The following is a 14,706-nucleotide window of genomic DNA, read 5'->3' on the forward strand; positions in this document are numbered from 1 at the left end:
ACTCACTCACTCACTCGCTAGCTCGTAGACTCACTCACTCACTCGTAGACTCACTCACTTACTCGTAGACTCACTCGCTAGCTCGTAGACTCACTCACTCGTAGACTCACTCGCTAGCTCGTAGACTCACTCGTAGACTCACTCACTCGTAGACTCACTCACTCACTCGTAGATTCACTCACTCACTCACTCGTAGATTCACTCACTCACTCACTCGCTAGCTCGTAGACTCACTCACTCGTAGATTCACTCACTCGTAGACTCACTCACTCACTCGTAGACTCACTCACTCGTAGACTCACTCACTCGCTCGCTAGCTCGTAGACTCACTCACTCGTAGATTCACTCACTCGTAGACTCACTCACTCGTAGACTCACTCACTCACTCGCTAGCTCGTAGACTCACTCACTCGTAGACTCACTCACTCACCCACTCGCTAGCTCGTAGACTCACTCACTCACTCGTAGACTCACTCACTCACTCGTAGACTCACTCGCTAGCTCGTAGACTCACTCACTCGTAGACTCACTCACTCGTAGACTCACTCACTCGTAGACTCACTCACTCACTCACTCGTAGATTCACTCACTCGTAGATTCACTCACTCACTCGTAGATTCACTCACTCACTCGTAGACTCACTCACTCACTCGTAGATTCACTCACTCACTCGTAGACTCACTCACTAGCTCGTAGACTCACTCACTCGTAGACTCACTCACTCGTAGACTCACTCACTCACTCGCTAGCTCGTAGACTCACTCACTCGTAGACTCACTCACTAGCTCGTAGACTCACTCACTAGCTCGTAGACTCACTCACTCTTAGACTCACTCACTAGTAGACTCACTCACTCACTCGCTAGCTCTCACTCGTAGATTCACTCACTCGTAGACTCACTCACTCACTCGTAGACTCACTCACTCGTAGACTCACTCACTCACTCGTAGATTCACTCACTCGCTCGCTAGCTCGTAGACTCACTCCCTCGTAGATTCACTCACTCGTAGACTCACTCACTCGTAGACTCACTCACTCGCTCGCTAGCTCGTAGACTCACTCACTCGTAGATTCACTCACTCGTAGACTCACTCACTCGTAGACTCACTCACTCACTCGCTAGCTCGTAGACTCACTCACTCGTAGACTCACTCACTCACCCACTCGCTAGCTCGTAGACTCACTCACTCGTAGACTCACTCACTCACTCACTCGTAGACTCACTCGCTAGCTCGTAGACTCACTCACTCGTAGACTCACTCACTCGTAGACTCACTCACTCACTCACTCGTAGATTCACTCACTCGTAGATTCACTCACTCACTCGTAGATTCACTCACTCACTCGTAGACTCACTCACTCACTCGTAGACTCACTCACTAGCTCGTAGACTCACTCACTCGTAGACTCACTCACTCGTAGACTCACTCACTCGTAGACTCACTCACTCGTAGACTCACTCACTCACTCACTCGCTAGCTCGTAGACTCACTCACTCGTAGACTCACTCACTAGCTCGTAGACTCACTCACTAGCTCGTAGACTCACTCACTCGTAGACTCACTCACTAGTAGACTCACTCACTCACTCACTCGCTAGCTCGTAGACTCACTCACTCGTAGATTCACTCACTCGTAGACTCACTCACTCACTCGTAGACTCACTCACTCGTAGACTCACTCACTCACTCACTCGTAGATTCACTCACTCGCTCGCTAGCTCGTAGACTCACTCACTCGTAGATTCACTCACTCGTAGACTCACTCACTCGTAGACTCACTCACTCGTAGACTCACTCACTCACTCGCTAGCTCGTAGACTCACTCACTCGTAGACTCACTCACTCACCCACTCGCTAGCTCGTAGACTCACTCACTCACTCGTAGACTCACTCACTCACTCGTAGACTCACTCACTTGTAGACTCACTCACTCGTAGACTCACTCACTCGTGGACTCACTCACTCACTCACTCGTAGACTCACTCACTCGTAGATTCACCCACTAGCTCGTAGACTCACTCACTCACTCACTCGTAGACTCACTCACTCACTCACTCGTAGACTCACTCGCTAGCTCGTAGACTCACTCGTAGACTCACTCGTAGACTCACTCACTAGCTCGCTAGCTCGTAGACTCACTCGTAGACTCACTCACTCGTAGATTCACTCACTCACTCACTCGCTAGCTCGTAGACTTACTCACTCGTAGACTCACTCACTCACTCGCTAGCTCGTAGACTCACTCGTAGACTCACTCACTCACTCGCTAGCTCGTAGACTCACTCACTCGTAGACTCACTCACTCACTCACCCACTCACTCACTCACTCACTCGTAGACTCACTCACTCACTCGCTAACTCACTCACTCACTCGCTCTCTAACTCACTCGTAGACTCACTCACTCACTCGTAGACTCACTCGCTCACTCGTAGACTCACTCACTCACTCACTCGTAGACTCACTCACGCACTCACTGACTCGCTGACTCACTCACTGGTAGACTCACTCACTCACCCGCTAACTCACCCGCTCACTCACTCGCTCACTCGCTCACTTACTCATAGGCTCACTCATAGACTCAATCATTCGCTCGCACACAGAGAGAGAGACGCTCTCAGACTCACGGACTCACTCATAGACTGAATACAACACAGATCCAGGTGGTACCGGTCCAGCTCCTGACAGAGTAGCGGCAGCCTCTCCACACACACAGACACCAGATCCAGTCCTAGAGGCCTCCTGTGTAACACAGAGACCCAGGCGGTACCGCTCCAGCTCCTGACAGAGTAGCGGCAGCCTCTCCTCCACACACACAGACACCAGATCCAGTCCACGTGACCTCCTGTGTAACACAGAGATCCAGGCGGTAATGTTCCAGCTCCTGACAAGAGGAGTTGCAGCGGTAGTAGTAGTGGTAGTAGTGGTGGTGGTAGTAGTGGTAGTGGTGGTAGTGGTGGTAGTAGTAGTAGTGGTGGTATTGGTGGTAGTGGTGGTAGTTGTAGTGGTGGTAGTTGTAGTGGTGGTAGTTGTGGTGGTATTGGTGGTAGTGGTGGTAGTTGTAGTGGTGGTAGTTGTAGTGGTGGTAGTTGTGGTGGTATTGGTGGTAGTGGTGGTAGTTGTAGTGGTGGTAGTTGTAGTGGTGGTAGTTGTAGTGGTGGTGGTAGTGGTGGTAGTAGTAGTGGTGGTAGTGGTGGTAGTGGTGGTAGTAGTAGTGGTAGTTGTAGTGGTGGTGGTAGTGGTGGTGGTGGTAATGGTGGTGGTAGTGGTGGTAGTAATGGTGGTAGTAGTAGTGGTGGTTGTGGTAGTGGTAGTAGTGGTGGTGGTGGTGGTAGTAGTGGTGGTGGTAGTAGTTGTTCATGTAGTGGTAGTTGTAGTGGTTGATGTTGTTGTTGTGGTTGTGGTTGATGTAGTAATTGTTGTTGTGGTTGTTGCAGTGGTTGGAGTAGTGGCTGATGTTGTTGTTGTTGTTGTGGTTGATGTAGTAATTGTTGTAGTGGTTGTTGTAGTGGTTGATATTGTTGTTGTTGTTGTGGTTGATGTAGTAATTGTTGTTGTTGTTGTGGTTGATGTAGTAATTGTTGTAGTGGTTGTTGTAGTGGTTGATATTGTTGTTGTTGTTGTGGTTGATGTAGTGATTGTTGTAGTGGTTGATATTGTTGTGGTTGTTGTTGTGGTTGTTGTAGTGGTTGTTGTAGTGGTTGATATTGTTGTTGTTGTGGTTGATGTAGTGATTGTTGTTGTGGTTGTTGTAGTGGTAGGAGTAGTGGTTGATATTGTTGTTGTGGTTGTGGTTGATGTAGTAATTGTTGTAGTGGTTGTTGTAGTGGTTGATATTGTTGTGGTTGTTGTTGTGGTTGATGTAGTGATTGTTGTAGTGGTTGATATTGTTGTGGTTGTTGTTGTGGTTGTTGTAGTGGTTGTTGTAGTGGTTGATATTGTTGTGGTTGTTGTTGTGGTTGTTGTAGTGGTTGTTGTAGTGGTTGATATTGTTGTTGTTGTGGTTGATGTAGTGATTGTTGTTGTGGTTGTTGTAGTGGTAGGAGTAGTGGTTGATATTGTTGTTGTGGTTGTGGTTGATGTAGTAATTGTTGTATTGGTAGTTGTAGTGGTTGATATTGTTGTTGTGGTTGATGTAGTAATTGTTGTTGTGGTTGTTGTAGTGGTAGTTGTTGTTGTTGTGGTTGATGTAGTAATTGTTGTTGTGGTTGTTGTAGTTGTTGATATTGTTGTTGTTGTTGATGTAGTAATTGTTGTTGTGGTTGTTGTAGTGGTAGTTGTAATGGTTGATATTGTTTTTGTGGTTGATGTAGTAATTGTTGTTGTGGTTGTTGTAGTGGTTAATATTGTTGTTGTGGTTGATGTAGTAATTGTTGTTGTGGTTGTTGTTGTGGTTGTTGTAGTGGTTGATATTGTTGTTGTAGTGGTTGATATTGTGGTTGTGGTTGATGTAGTGATTGTTGTTGTAGTTGTTGTTGTTGATGTAGTAATTGTTGTTGTGGTTGTTGTTGTTGTTGCAGGTTGGCCAGGTGTCCATAGCCAACGCATCTCTCCTCACCACAGCCAACATCACCTACAGCCTACAACAACCACAACAACAACCACAACAACAATCAGCGGGCCACAACCACAACACAACCACCACCATGGCAACAACCGACCAGGGCTACAACCGACAACAACAACAACAACAACAACCACAACTACAACAACAACAACCACAACAACTACAACAACGACAACAACAACTGGACACTGTGGATTCCCAACAACAACAACAACCACAAACTGTAGACTCGCAGCATCAGCGTGGTGGTGGTGGTGGTGATGGTGGTGGTAGTAATAGTAGTGGTAATTATAGTAGTGGTGGTGGTGATGGTGGTAGTAGTGGTGGTAGTAGTAGTAGTGGTGGTAGTGTTAATAGTAGTAGTGGTGGTGGTGGTAGTAGTGGTAGTGTTAATAGTAGTAGTAGTGGTGGTGGTAGTAGTGGTGGTAGTAGCGGTAGTAGTAGTGGTGGTAGCTATGGTGGTGGTGGTGGTAGTTACGGTGGTGGTAGTTATGGTGTTGGTGTTGGTGGTAGTGGTAGTTACAGTGGTGGTAGTTATGGTGGTGGTGGTGTTGGTGGTAGTGGTGTTGGTGGTGTTGGTGGTAGTGGTGGTGTTGGTGGTGTTAGTGGTGTTGGTGGTGGTAGTGGTAGTAGTGGTGGTAGTTACGGTGGTGGTGGTGGTGGTGGTGGTGTTGGTAGTGTTGGTGTTGGTAGTGGTGTTGGTGGTGTTGGTAGTCGTGTTGTTGGTGTTGGTGGTGGTACCGCTGCTGATTGGGTTCCGTGTCTCTCTGTAGAGTCATCCTCAGGACTCATTTTTGTAGTGTCACCAAAAAGTGGTGGTGGTGGTGTTAGCGGTGGTGGTGGTGGTGGTGGTAGTGGTGTTAGCAGTGGTGGTGGTGGTAGTGGTGGTAGTGTTAGTGGTGGTGGTGTTAGTGGTGGTGGTGGTGGTAGTGGTAGTGTTAGTGGTGGTGTTAGTGGTGGTGGTGTTGAATGTGGTAGGAGGTTGGTGGTTGTGGCGAGGGATTCGGTGTCGGGGGAAGAAGCAGAAACAACCCTGGTGGTGGTGGTGGAGGAGGAGGAGGAGGAGGAGGAGGCGGTGAACGGTAACAACTACAACTACAACAATCAATTCACTCACCCACTCACTCACCCACTAATTCACTCACTCACTAACTCACTCACTAACTCACCCACCCACCCACTCACTCACTCACCCACCCAATCACCCACTCACTCACCCACCCACTCACTCACCCACCAATTCACCCACTCACTCACTCACCCACTCACTAATTCACTCACCCACCAATAATGTTAAATGGCATTGTCTGTGAAATGACACTACTACTACTGACACTACTACTACTGACACTACTACTACTGACACTACTAGTACTGACACTGCTACTACTGACACTACTACTACTGACACTACTACTACTGACACTACTACTACTACTGACACTACTACTGACACTACTACTACTGACACTACTACTGACACTACTAACACTACTACTGACACTACTACTGACACTACTACTACTAACACTACTACTACTACTGACACTACTAACACTACTACTACTGACACTACTACTACTACTGACACTACTACTACTACTGACACTACTACTACTAACACTACTACTACTACTGACACTACTACTACTGACACTACTACTACTACTGACACTACTACTGACACTACTACTACTGACACTACTGACACTACTACTGACACTACTACCACTACTGACACTACTACTACTGACACTACTACTACTGACACTACTACTACTACTACTGACACTACTACTACTGACACTACTACTACTACTGACACTACTACTACTGACACTACTACTACTGACACTACTACTACTGACACTACTACTACTGACACTACTACTACTACTGACACTACTACCACTACTGACACTACTACTACTGACACTACTACTACTACTGACACTACTACTACTGACACTACTACTACTGACACTACTACTACTGACACTACTACTGACACTACTACTGACACTACTACCACTACTGACACTACTACTACTACTGACACTACTACTACTGACACTACTACTGACACTACTACTACTACTGACACTACTACTACTACTGACACTACTAACACTACTACTACTACTGACACTACTAACACTACTACTACTACTGACACTACCACTACTGACACTACTACTACTGACACTACTACTACTACTGACACTACTACTACTACTGACACTACTAACACTACTACTACTACTACTGACACTACTAACACTACTACTACTACTACTGACACTACCACTACTGACACTACTACTACTGACACTACTACTACTGACACTACTACTACTACTGACACTACTACTCACACTACTACTACTGACACTACTACTACTGACACTACTACTACTGACACTACTACTACTGACACTACTACTACTGACACTACCACTACTGACACTACTACTACTACTGACACTACTACTACTACTGACACTACTACTACTGACACTACTACTACTACTGACACTACTACTACTACTGACACTACTACTACTACTGACACTACTACTACTACTGACACTACTACTACTGACACTACTACTACTACTGACACTACTACTACTACTGACACTACTACTGACACTACTACTACTGACACTACTACTACTAACACTACTACTACTACTGACACTACTACTACTGACACTACTACTACTACTACTGACACTACTACTACTACTGACACTACTACTGACACTACTACTACTGACACTACTACTACTACTACTGACACTACTACTACTACTGACACTACTACTACTACTGACATTACTAATACTACTGACACTACTACTGACACTACTACTACTACTAACACTACTACTACTACTGACACTACTACTGACACTACTACTACTACTACTGACACTACTACTACTACTGACACTACTACTGACACTACTACTGACATTACTACTACTACTGACACTACTACTGACACTACTACTACTACTGACACTACTACTACTGACACTACTAATACTACTAATACTACTACTAATACTACTAATACTGATACTACTAATACTACTACTGATACTAGTACTAATACTACTAATACTAGTACTGACACTACTAATACTACTACTAATACTAATACTACTACTGATACTAGTACTAATACTACTAATACTAGTACTGACACTACTAATACTAATACTACTAATACTACTACTAATACTACTAATACTAATACTAACAATACTAATACTACAAATACCACTACTGATACTACTAATACTAGTACTGATACTACTAATACTACTAATACTAGTACTGATACTACTAATACTACTAATACTACTACTAATACTAGTACTGATACTACTAATAATACTACTAATACTAGTACTGATACTACTAACACAACTAACACTACTACTACTAATACTCGTACTGATACTACTACTAATACTACTAATACTAGTACTGATACTACTAATACTACTAACACTACTACTACTGACACTACTAATACTAATACTACTAATACTACTACTAATACTACTGATACTACTAATACTACTAATACTAGTACTAATACTACTAATACTACTACTGATACTACTAATACTACTAATACTAGTACTGATACTACTAATACTACTAATATTAGTAATAATAGTACTAATACTAGTACTAATACTACTAATACTAGTACTGATACTAGTAATAATACTACTAATACTAGTACTAATACTAGTACTAATACTACTAATACTAGTACTGATACTAGTAATAATACTACTAATACTAGTACTAATACTAGTACTAATACTACTAATACTAGTACTAATACTAGTACTAATACTACTAATACTAGTACCAATACTACTAATACTAATACTACTACTAATACTACTAATACTAATACCAGTACTGATACTAGTACTAATACTACTAATACTAGTACCGACACTACTAATACTACTACTAATACTACTATTGATACTAGTACTGATACTAGTACTAATACTACTAATACTAGTACTGACACTACTAATACTAATACTACTACTAATACTAACAATACTAATACTACTAATACCACTACTGATACTACTAATACTAATACCACTACTACTAACACTACTACTACTGACACTACTAATACTAATACTACTAATACTAGTACTGACACTACTAATACTAATACTACTAATACTAATACTAACAATACTAATACTACTAATACCACTACTGATACTACTAATACTACTAATACTAGTACTGATACTACTAATACTACTAATACTAGCACTGATACTACTAATACTACTACTAATACTAGTACTGATACTACTAATAATGCTACTAATACTAGTACTGATACTACTAACACAACTAACACTACTACTACTAATACTCGTACTGATACTACTACTAATACTACTAATACTAGTACTGATACTACTAATACTACTAACACTACTACTACTACTGACACTACTAATACTAATACTACTAATACTACTACTAATACTACTACTGATACTACTAATACTACTAATACTAGTACTAATACTAGTACTAATACTACTAATACTACTACTGATACCACTAATACTACTAATACTAGTACTGATACTACTAATACTACTAATACTAGTAATAATACTACTAATACTAGTACTACTACTAATACTACTAATACTAGTACTGATACTAGTAATAATACTACTAATACTAGTACTAATACTAGTACTAATACTACTAATACTAGTACTAATACTACTACTAATACTAGTACCAATACTACTAATACTAGTACTGATACTACTAATACTAATACTACTACTAATACTAGTACTGATACTAGTACTAATACTACTAATACTGGTACTGACACTACTAATACTAATACTACTAATACTACTACTAATACTACTAATACTAATACTAACAATACTAATACTACTAATACCACTACTGATACTACTAATACTAGTACTGATACTACTAATACTATTAATACTAGTACTGATACTACTAATACTATTAATACTAGTACTGATACTACTAATACTACTAATACAAGTACTAATACTACTACTAATACTACTAATACTAGTACTACTAATACTAGTACTAATACTACTACTAATACTACTAATACTAGTACTAATACTACTAATACTACTACTAATACTACTAATACTAGTACTAATACTACTAATACTACTACTAATACTACTACTAATACTACTAATACTAGTACTAATACTACTAATAATACTACTAATACTAGTACTAATACTACTAATACTACTACTAATACTACTAATACTAGTACTAATACTACTAATACTAGTACTAATACTACTAATAATACTACTAATACTAGTACTAATACTACTAATACTACTACTAATACTACTACTAATACTACTAATACTAGTACTAATACTACTAATAATACTACTAATACTAGTACTAATACTACTAATACTACTACTAATACTACTAATACTAGTACTGATACTACTAATAATACTACTAATACTAGTACTGATCCTACTACTGTGTCTCACCCCCCCCCCCCCTCCCCCCCCCCGTAGCTCCGGCCCCTCCCCCCCTCCCCTCCCCCTGCCCCCGTTTGTGCTCAGCCCACGAGGAGCGGAGTGGCTGTGAGAGTTGTGGGGGTCTGGGGGCTCTGAGGGGGTCCTGTCAGTGGAGGTCGGGACCCCTCAGAGGTGAGGCCCCCTAGAGACCACCTAGAGACCCCCTAGAGAGACCGCCTAGACACACCTAGAGACCCTCTAGACACCTCTAGACACCCATAGAGACCCCCTAGAGACCCCCTAGACACCCCTAGAGATACCCCCTAGACACCCCCTAGAGACCCCCTAGAGACCCCATGAGGAGCGGAGTGGCTGTGAGAGTTGTGGGGGTCTGGGGGCTCTGAGGGGGTCCTGTCAGTGGAGGTCGGGACCCCTCAGAGGTGAGACCCCCTAGAGACCCCCTAGAGACCCCCTAGAGAGACCCCCTAGACACACCTAGAGACCCCTAGAGAGACCCCTAGAGAGACTCCCTAGACACCCCTAGACACCCCTAGACACCCCTAGACACCCCCTAGAGACCCCCTAGACACACCTAGAGACCCCTAGAGATACCCTAGACACCCCTAGACACCCCTAGAGACCCCCTAGACACCCCCTAGAGAGACCCCCTAGACACCCCCTAGACACCCCCTAGACACCCCATGAGGAGCGGAGTGGCTGTGAGAGCTGTGGGGGTCTGGGGGCTCTGAGGGGGTCCTGTCAGTGGAGGTCGGGACCCCTCAGAGGTGAGACCCCCTAGAGAGACCCCCTAGAGACCCCCTAGACACCCCTAGAGACACCCTAGACACCCCTAGAGACCCCCTAGAGAGACCCCCTAGACACCCCCTAGACACCCCCTAGACACCCCCTAGACACCCCCTAGACACCCCATGAGGAGCGGAGTGGCTGTGAGAGTTGTGGGGGTCTGGGGGCTCTGAGGGGGTCCTGTCAGTGGAGGTCGGGACCCCTCAGAGGTGAGACCCCCTAGAGACCCCCTAGACACTCCCTAGACACCCTCTAGACACCTCTAGACACCCCTAGAGACCCTCTAGACACCCCTAGAGACCCCTCAGAGGTGACAGAGACTCCCTAGAGAGACCCTCTAGAGAGACCCCCTATAGACCCCCTAGACACCCCATGAGGAGCGGAGTGGCTGTGAGAGTTGTGGGGGTCTGGGGGCTCTGAGGGGGTCCTGTCAGTGGAGGTCGGGACCCCTCAGAGGTGAGACCCCCTAGAGACCCCCTAGAGAGACCGCCTAGACACTCCTAGAGACCCTCTAGACACCTCTAGACACCCCTAGAGACCCCCTAGAGAGACCCCCTAGAGACCCCCTAGACACCCCCTAGAGACCCCCTAGAGACCCCACGAGGAGCGGAGTCGCTGTGAGAGTTGTGGGGGTCTGGGGGCTCTGAGGGGGTCCTGTCAGTGGAGGTCGGGACCCCTCAGAGGTGAGGCCCCCTAGAGACCCCCTAGAGACCCCCTAGAGACCCCCTAGAGACCCCCTAGAGACCCCCTAGACACCCCATGAGGAGCGGAGTGGCTGTGAGAGTTGTGGGGGTCTGGGGGCTCTGAGGGCGTCCTGTCAGTGGAGGTCGGGACCCCTCAGAGGTGAGACCCCCTAGAGACCCCCTAGAGAGACCGCCTAGACACTCCTAGAGACCCTCTAGACACCTCTAGACACCCCTAGAGACCCCCTAGACACCCCTAGAGACCCCCTAGAGACCCCCTAGACACCCCTAGAGACCCCTAGACACCCCCTAGAGACCCCCTAGACACACCTAGAGACCCTCTAGAGACCCCCTAGACACCCCTAGAGATACCCCCTAGACACCCCCTAGACACCCCCTAGAGACCCCACGAGGAGCGGAGTGGCTGTGAGAGTTGTGGGGGTCTGGGGGCTCTGAGGGGGTCCTGTCAGTGGAGGTCGGGACCCCTCAGAGGTGAGACCCCCTAGAGACCCCCTAGACACTCCCTAGACACCCTCTAGAGACCCCTAGACACACTCTAGAGACCCCTAGACACCCCTAGACACCCCTAGAGACCCCCTAGAGAGACCCCCTAGAGAGACCCCCTAGAGACCCCCTAGACACCCCCTAGAGACCCCCTAGACACCCCATGAGGAGCGGAGTGGCTGTGAGAGTTGTGGGGGTCTGGGGGCTCTGAGGGGGTCCTGTCAGTGGAGGTCGGGACCCCTCAGAGGTGAGACCCCCTAGAGACCCCCTAGAGAGACCCCCTAGAGAGACCGCCTAGACACACCTAGACACCCCCTAGACACCCCCTAGAGACCCCATGAGGAGCGGAGTGGCTGTGAGAGTTGTGGGGGTCTGGGGGCTCTGAGGGGGTCCTGTCAGTGGAGGTCGGGACCCCTCAGAGGTGAGACCCCCTAGAGACCCCCTAGAGAGACCCCCTAGACACCCCCTAGACACCCCCTAGAGACCCCATGAGGAGCGGAGTGGCTGTGAGAGTTGTGGGGGTCTGGGGGCTCTGAGGGGGTCCTGTCAGTGGAGGTCGGGACCCCTCAGAGGTGAGGCCCCCTAGAGACCCCCTAGAGACCCCCTAGACACCCCTAGAGACCCCTCAGAGGTGACAGAGACTCCCTAGAGAGACCCTCTAGAGAGACCCCCTAGAGAGACCCCCTAGAGACCCCCTAGACACCCCCTAGAGACCCCCTAGACACACCTAGAGACCCCTAGAGAGACCCCTAGAGAGACTCCCTAGACACCCCTAGACACCCCTAGACACCCCTAGACACCCCCTAGACACCCCCTAGAGACCCCCTAGACACACCTAGAGACCCCTAGAGATACCCTAGACACCCCTAGACACCCCTAGAGACCCCCTAGACACCCCCTAGAGAGACCGCCTAGACACACCTAGAGACCCTCTAGACACCTCTAGACACCCCTAGAGACCCCCTAGAGACCACCTAGAGACCCCCTTGACACCCCCTAGAGACCCCATGAGGAGCGGAGTGGCTGTGAGAGTTGTGGGGGTCTGGGGGCTCTGAGGGGGTCCTGTCAGTGGAGGTCGGGACCCCTCAGAGGTGAGACCCCCTAGAGAGACCCCCTAGAGAGACCCCCTAGACACATCTAGAGACCCTCTAGAGACCCCCTAGACACATCTAGAGACCCTCTAGAGACCCCTAGACACACTCTAGAGACCGCCTAGACACCCCTAGACCCCCCCTAGACACTCTAGAGACCCCCTAGAGACCCCCTAGACACCCCCTAGAGACCCCCTAGACACCCCCTAGACACCCCCTAGACACCCCCTAGAGACCCCCTAGAGAGACCCCCTAGAGAGACCCCCTAGACACCCCCTAGAGAGACCCCCTAGAGACCCCCTAGACACACCCTAGAGACCCCCTAGACACCCCCTAGACACCCCCTAGACACCCCCTAGAGACCCCCTAGACACCCCCTAGACACCCCCTAGACACCCCCTAGAGACCCCTTAGAGACCCCCTAGACACCCCTAGACACCCCCTAGAGACCCCCTAGACACCCCCTAGACACCCCCTAGACACCCCCTAGACACCCCCTAGAGACCCCCTAGAGACCCCCTAGACACCCCCTAGAAACCCCCTAGAGACCCCCTAGAGACCCGCTAGAGACCCCCTATAATTTTAGTTGTGGTTGTTGTGGTGGTTAATGTTGTGGTGGTGGTTAATGTTGTTGTTGTGGTGGTGGTTAATGTTGTGGTGGTGGTTAATGTTGTGGTGGTGGTTAATGTTGTTGTGGTTGTGGTGGTGGTTAATGTTGTTGTTGTTTTGGTGGTTAATGTTGTGGTGGTTAATGTTGTGGTGGTTAATGTTGTGGTGGTGGTTAATGTTGTTGTTGTGGTGGTGGTTAATGTTGTGGTGGTTAATGTTGTAGTGGTGGTTAATGTTGTTGTTAATGTTGTGGTGGTGGTTAATGTTGTGGTGGTTAATGTTGTTGTTGTGGTGGTGGTTAATGTTGTTGTTGTGGTAGTGGTTAATGTTGTTGTGGTGGTTAATGTTGTTGTGGTGGTGGTTAATGTTGTTGTGGTGGTAGTGGTTAATGTTGTTGTGGTGGTTAATGTTGTTGTGGTGGTGGTTAATGTTGTTGTGGTGGTGGTTAATGTTGTGGTGGTGGTTAATGTTGTTGTGGTGGTGGTTAATGTTGTGGTGGTGGTTAATGTTGTTGTTCTAGTGGTGGTTAATGTTGTTGTGGTGGTGGTTAATGTTGTGGTGGTGGTTAATGTTGTTGTGGTGGTGGTTAATGTTGTGGTGGTGGTTAATGTTGTTGTGGTGGTTAATGTTGTGGTGGTGGTTAATGTTGTTGTTGTGTTGGTTAATGTTGTTGTGGTTAATGTTGTTGTTGTGGTGGTGGTTAATGTTGTGGTGGTGGTTAATGTTGTTGTTGTGATGGTGGTTAATGTTGTTGTGGTAGTTAATGTTGTGGTGGTTAATGTTGTGGTGGTGGTTAATGTTGTGGTGGTGGTTAATGTTTTTTTGTGATGGTGGTTAATGTTGTTGTGGTAGTTAATGTTGTGGTGGTGGTTAATGTTG

The 14,706-nt window shown here is 46.4% G+C and overlaps 1 protein-coding gene and 1 long non-coding RNA gene across 2 annotated transcripts in view; both read left to right on the plus strand.

The window, feature by feature from the left end:
* The window catches only part of LOC142922629 (uncharacterized), a 52,149-nt gene extending 41,807 nt beyond the window's left edge, over positions 1-10,342 (plus strand). The window contains exons 8-9 of the mRNA XM_076063449.1: positions 4,520-5,648; positions 10,242-10,342. Coding sequence (XP_075919564.1) covers positions 4,520-5,648; positions 10,242-10,342 — 1,230 coding nt within the window. The remainder of the gene's footprint in view (positions 1-4,519; positions 5,649-10,241) is intronic.
* Positions 10,343-13,112: 2,770 nt separating this feature from the next.
* LOC142922626 (uncharacterized) overlaps positions 13,113-14,706 on the plus strand; it is a 9,373-nt gene continuing 7,779 nt past the window's right edge. The window contains exon 1 of the long non-coding RNA XR_012940196.1: positions 13,113-13,218. This is a non-coding gene — a long non-coding RNA (uncharacterized LOC142922626). The remainder of the gene's footprint in view (positions 13,219-14,706) is intronic.

Source organism: Petromyzon marinus, unplaced genomic scaffold (assembly GCF_048934315.1).
Source record: "Petromyzon marinus isolate PM22_M1 ecotype Great Lakes invasive population unplaced genomic scaffold, UKy_Petmar_22M1.pri1.0 PM_Scaffold_122, whole genome shotgun sequence".
In the NCBI taxonomy this organism is placed as follows: Eukaryota; Metazoa; Chordata; class Hyperoartia; order Petromyzontiformes; family Petromyzontidae; genus Petromyzon; species Petromyzon marinus.